The 6,000-nt window shown below is 45.6% G+C and overlaps 1 protein-coding gene across 1 annotated transcript in view; it reads left to right on the plus strand.

Annotated features, from left to right (window-relative positions):
* miga1 (mitoguardin 1) overlaps positions 1-5,784 on the plus strand; it is a 61,765-nt gene extending 55,981 nt beyond the window's left edge. The window contains exons 9-16 of the mRNA XM_084139545.1: positions 369-481; positions 1,488-1,560; positions 1,661-1,747; positions 2,245-2,343; positions 3,336-3,470; positions 3,632-3,685; positions 3,771-3,887; positions 4,131-5,784. Of these exons, the coding sequence (XP_083995671.1) occupies positions 369-481; positions 1,488-1,560; positions 1,661-1,747; positions 2,245-2,343; positions 3,336-3,470; positions 3,632-3,685; positions 3,771-3,887; positions 4,131-4,379 (927 nt within the window). The 3' untranslated portion in view covers positions 4,380-5,784. The remainder of the gene's footprint in view (positions 1-368; positions 482-1,487; positions 1,561-1,660; positions 1,748-2,244; positions 2,344-3,335; positions 3,471-3,631; positions 3,686-3,770; positions 3,888-4,130) is intronic.
* Positions 5,785-6,000: the final 216 nt, after the last annotated feature.

Consider the following 6,000-nt stretch of genomic DNA (forward strand, 5'->3'; position numbering starts at 1 on the left):
ATGTCTATAGTTATTAACCATATGTTCTCTGTTGTCCGAGCAGCACAGGGAGCGGTGTAGTGCCTATGTCTATAGTTATTAACCATATGTTCTCTGTTGTCCGAGCAGCACAGGGAGCGGTGTAGTGCCTATGTCTATAGTTATTAACCATATGTTCTCTGTTGTCCGAGCAGCACAGGGAGCGGTGTAGTGCCTATGTCTATAGTTATTAACCATATGTTCTCTGTTGTCCGAGCAGCACAGGGAGCGGTGTAGTGCCTATGTCTATAGTTATTAACCATATGTTCTCTGTTGTCAGAGCAGCACGGGGAGCTGCGTAGTGCCTATGTCTATAGTTATTAACCATATGTTCTCTGTTGTCCGAGCAGCACAGGGAGCGGTGTAGTGCCTATGTCCTGGGGTCTGCTATAGTTATTAACCCCTTCTATGAGGAGGCCGTACAGTTGGCTGAGGAGGGAGAGATCTCCTGCAGAGTGCACAGGTGAGACGGAGAGGCTACTGTTCTCTCTCTTCTTATAGTTCCTATGATTTATTTATTTATTTTAATTTGAGCTGCACCTTGTCTCTCCTGTTGGTTGATGATGTGGTGTCGTCTCACTTCTAATGCATTGTCTCCTGTTAAGTGTTGAGCCTAATGTTTTGTCTCCTGTTAAATGAAAATTCCACCCAAAAACTATATTTTTGGTATTTATTTCATTAGTCCATTGTTGACATAGTCCCAAAATGTTTTGTTTTGTCAGAAAGATATGTAACTTGGAATTCAAAATACAGAAATCATCCCCGTATGATGCATTTTGCGTCATATGATGCCGCATCATTATAAGGGGATGATTTCTGTATTTTTAAAGTAACATATCTTAACTTGATTGCTGACAAGCAAAACATTTTGGGACTATGCCAACAATGGACTAATGAAACATACCAAAAGATAGTTTTTGGGTGGAGTTTTCCTTTAAGTGACTCCTAATAATGTTTTATTGTCTCCTGGTCAGTGTTGACTCCTAGTAATATTTATTGTCTCCTGGTCAGTGTTGACTCCTAGTAATGTTTATTGCCCCCTGGTCAGTGTTGACTCCTAGTAATGTTTGTCTCCTGGTCAGTGTTGACTCCTAGTAATGTTTATTGTCTCCTGGTCAGTGTTGACTCCTAGTAATGTTTATTGCCTCCTGGTCAGTGTTGACTCCTAGTAATGTTTATTGCCTCCTGGTCAGTGTTGACTCCTAGTAATGTTTATTGCCCCCTGGTCAGTGTTGACTCCTAGTAATGTTTATTGCCTCCTGGTCAGTGTTGACTCCTAGTAATGTTTATTGCCCCCTGGTCAGTGTTGACTCCTAGTAATGTTTATTGCCCCCTGGTCAGTGTTGACTCCTAGTAATGTTTGTCTCCTGGTCAGTGTTGACTCCTAGTAATGTGTATTGCCTCCTGGTCAGTGTTGACTCCTAGTAATTTCTGTGACTATAATTCCTTGTTTCCTTGTTTTTTTCCAGGACTGAGCTGCTGCAGTGTCTTGGGGACACCGACTTCCTGGCCAAGTTACACTGCGTGCGGCAGGCCTGTCAAGTATGTGCCTCTATACTCGTAAAGAATACATCCTGGTAAACCGTACCATGCCACTGTCGTACTGTACTCTAAACTGGTGATTGGTCCGTTCCATCTCCAGCTGATTCTGTGTGAGAGAGCAACGAGGACGTTTCTGGCTGAAACCGGAAAGAAGATCCTGTCTTCCATAATTGTAAAAGCACGTAAGGTAAGATAAGATAATAATTATATTTATTAAGTAATGTAAGAGTTGTTTTAGAGAAACTATTAATGGGGAAACTATACACTTCTACCATTAGTTGTTACTGACTGGCTATGTGATAGGATAGTCCCACTGGTTTGATCAGCTGAGTGGGTGCTTTTTGTGATTGGCTAAGGTTTGTTATTGGCTAATAATGCTAATTGTTGGGAAAGGGCAAGCAAGACAGGCATTTCACTGTACTTGAAGAAAGTATACAAAATGTGTGCACGCACTAACTGTAAGTCGCTCTGGATAACAGCGTCTGCTAAATGACTAAAATGTAAATGTATTCTTAACGGAGTTGTGTGATTGGTCGACAGAGCCCAAACAGGTTTGAGGTTTGATCAGCTGATTGGGTGCTCCTGTCTGACAGATGTTTTTGATTGGTCGATAGTGTTTGCCTACTCTAACGGAGGTATGTGATTGGCCAATATTCTTAATGGAGTTGTGTGATTGGTCGACAGAGCCCAAAGAGGTTTGAGGAAGTGTTTGAGGAGATGATCGTTTTCCTGGAGCACCCGGAACACTGGGAGAACACAGAGGTGGAGCTGGCCACGAGAGGGGTGAGACACACACACACACTGGGAGAACACAGAGGTGGAGCTGGCCACGAGAGGGGTGAGACACACACACACACACTGGGAGAACACAGAGGTGGAGCTGGCCACGAGAGGGGTGAGACACACACACACTGTCCCACTGCTGGCCACGAGAGGGGTGAGACACACACACACTGTCCCACTGCTGGCCACGAGAGGGGTGAGACACACACACACACTGGGAGAACACAGAGGTGGAGCTGGCCACGAGAGGGGTGAGACACACACACACTGGCCACGAGAGGGGTGAGACACACACACACTGTCCCACTGCTGGCCACGAGAGGGGTGAGACACACACACACTGGCCACGAGAGGGGTGAGACACACACACACTGTCCCACTGCTGGCCACGAGAGGGGTGAGACACACACACACTGTCCCACTGCTGGCCACGAGAGGGGTGAGACACACACACACTGTCCCACTGCTGGCCACGAGAGGGGTGAGACACACACACACTGTCCCACTGCTGGCCACGAGAGGGGTGAGACACACACACTCTGTCCCACTGCTGGCCACGAGAGGGGTGAGACACACACACTCTGTCCCACTGCTGGCCACGAGAGGGGTGAGACACACACACTGTCCCACTGCTGGCCACGAGAGGGGTGAGACACACACACTCTGTCTCTCTGTCTGTCTCTGTCTCTCTCTGTGTCTCTCTCTCTGTGTCGCTCTCTCTGTCGCTCTCTCTGTCTCTCTCCGTCTCTCTCTCTCTGTCTCTCTGTTGCTCTCTCTGTCTCTCTCGCGCTGTCGCTCTCTCTCTGTCTCTGTGTCTCTCTCTCTCTCTGTCTCTCTCTCTCTCGCGCTGACACACACACACACAGAGAGAGATCTGAAAGTGTTTTATATGTTCCCCTGCTATAGGTAAAACACCTAAACATCCTGTTGGACTTCATCCTGATCTCAAACACACACTGATCTGACTGTATAATGTTATTCCTCCTCACCAGGTGAAATACCTGAACTTCTATGACGTCGTGTTGGACTTCATCCTGATGGACTCATTTGAGGACCTGGAGAATCCTCCCATCTCCATCCAGAACATTGTCAACAACCGCTGGCTCAACTCGTCCTTCAAAGAGACGGTGAGTCGGAGACACTACGTCTCCCCACGTAGACAACTACAGCCCAGAGACCCACGTTGTGTCCGGTTCGAAGGACCATGAAAAAAAGTCTGTCTAGAATAGGCGGTGATGGGTGAGAATGTTTTAGCAGCATTGCAGTGTGTTGTGTTTTGTGTTGACAGGCGGTGGCGTCTAGCTGTTGGTCGGTGCTGAAGCAGAAGAGACAACACATGAGGGTACAGCAATGTTTTTTTGCTGGAATTTTTGAAAATGGTACTTTTGTGGTTAGCCTGTATTCAAACCCTTGTCCTCGTCCTCTAGGTGCGTGATGGGTTCATAGCCCACTTCTACTCTGTGTGTGAGCAGATCAGTCCTGTCCTGGCCTGGGGCTTCCTAGGGCCCAATACCTCCCTGCACGACTTCTGCTGCTTCTTCAAGGTAGAATAATATTACCTTTTATTTGATCAGGTTGTCCAGCTGAAGTCAGGGGAGACTCAGCCATCGTAACACTACTCCATATCAATCAATCTGTTTTTTAAGGATGTTCCATGTCTCCATAACCCCTACTCAATGAACCGGTTTCCTAGACTGGACTGAAAAGCAGGACTAGGCTTGATCGGTGTCTTAGAAACCGGCCCAAAGAGTCTATATCTAATTCTCTTCCTCCGCTCTCCCCACCAGGATCATGTGCTGTTCTTCCTGAAGGATATCTTTGACCTGGAGAAGGTGCGTTACTGCAGTGTGGAGACGCTAGCTGAGGACCTGCTCTTCCACCTCCATTGCCGGTCTGAGCTGCTGTTGGCCTCCCTGGGGGCCGACTCCCGCTCCCTGGGGGCCGACTCCCGCTCCCTGGGGGCCGACTCCCGCTCCCTGGGGGCCGACTCCCGCTCCCTGGGGCACATCAACACCTCCACCTCCCTCACCGACTGACGGCCCCCAACTCTACCCCTCCGCCCGGGTGGAGGCAGTGAGAAGCCCCAATGCCCAGATCTACCCCTAGTAACTTACGGATAAAAGAGTAGGGGGTTGACCGGGTAGAGAGACTGAAACTGCGCTAGTGTCTCAACCCAGATTGACAGACACCTCCTTATAAAGGCCCAATATAATGGTGACTGACTGGAACATTTTCATACCTTTCTGTCACTCAAGAAGAATTATTCTCTCCACACACAATGATCATGGTGTCAATGCACGTTATAATATGGAAAATCATAATGGTTAAAGTAACCTTGGAGTGAGTGATGTTTTGACAGAATGAGTTTGCATTGTTAATACAAACAACACTTTAATGGGACAATGGACATGAGGGTTGCAAAATTCTGGTAACTTTCCAAAATTCCAGAAGTGTTTGGTTGGAAGATTCCTGGAATCAGGAGAGAATAAGCAAGAAATCTGGAAATCCTCCAACCGGAATTGCAGGAAAAATGTTGGGAGAGTTACCAGAATGTTGCAACCCTAGACATGATTATTAGTCTGATGTTTTAGAAGCTAAACACTGCGGTTTCATTGAAGTCTTTATTTGACTGATTCAAGTGTGACTGGCATCTAGATATCATGGTTCAACTGTTCCCTGACAATGTCCTCTACAAGTCTGGGGAAAGAAGGCCCATGGCACAAAGGTTTTATTTGGTAATTTCATTAGTCTAATAAACATATAAAGTATAGGGCTTACTGCGCTGGAATGTTCATAAAAATGGGGCAAGTCAAGAGGGAGCTACGACATTAAAAGTCAAAATGTAGTTCTCTTTGCCCTATCATTATAAATCACGTAGAATTATTCATTAAATCGTTAACTACAATATTATAACCTTAATGAACTTGCCAGTGTTGATTAAATAAGAAGGTTAATTTGCAGTTACCATTGCTAGTTTCAACGGCGATTTACGGGAAAGACAGAAATACACCATCAAACAGGAACAGGTTGTCTTTGGAGGGTGGATATTGAAATTGTCTGTTAGCTTTGTAAAAATATATATATATATATATTTAGTCCCCATTTTTTGTTTTGCATTCCGTGGATTTCATTTAGAAAAAGCCCATGTATTCACTCACGAACCTGCAGCCGCTAGTTAGCGGGTCAGTTGACGTTGAAAGTTAGCGCCGTTCTGCGGTGGAGCAGTGACCACATCCCAGTCACTCTAAACATGACCACATCCCAGTCACTCTAAACATGACCACAACCCAGTCACTCTAAACATGACCACATCCCAGTCACTCTAAACATGACCACAACCCAGTCACTCTAAACATGCTACATTCTGAGTAGAGACATGGGGTTGGGGATGTTGTTTTTCTGACGCAACTCTCTATAGAATGGACATATTTGTATAAACCTTGAATTGTATAAACCTTGAATTAATTAATCATTTTATGGGTGAACACCCTATAAAGTAATGTAGGAAATATGAGCCCAAGGTTCTGTACATACCTTCAGCACTGTGTTCATTTTTGGCACTCTTTTTAAAATTGAGTCTAGTCTTAATTATATTGTAGTCAAAATGAGAAAATATGGAGATCTATACAAATCAAGTCGATAGTGGGTTGTTATAAA

Source organism: Coregonus lavaretus (genome assembly GCF_964263955.1).
Source record: "Coregonus lavaretus genome assembly, chromosome: 23".
NCBI lineage: Eukaryota > Metazoa > Chordata > Actinopteri > Salmoniformes > Salmonidae > Coregonus > Coregonus lavaretus.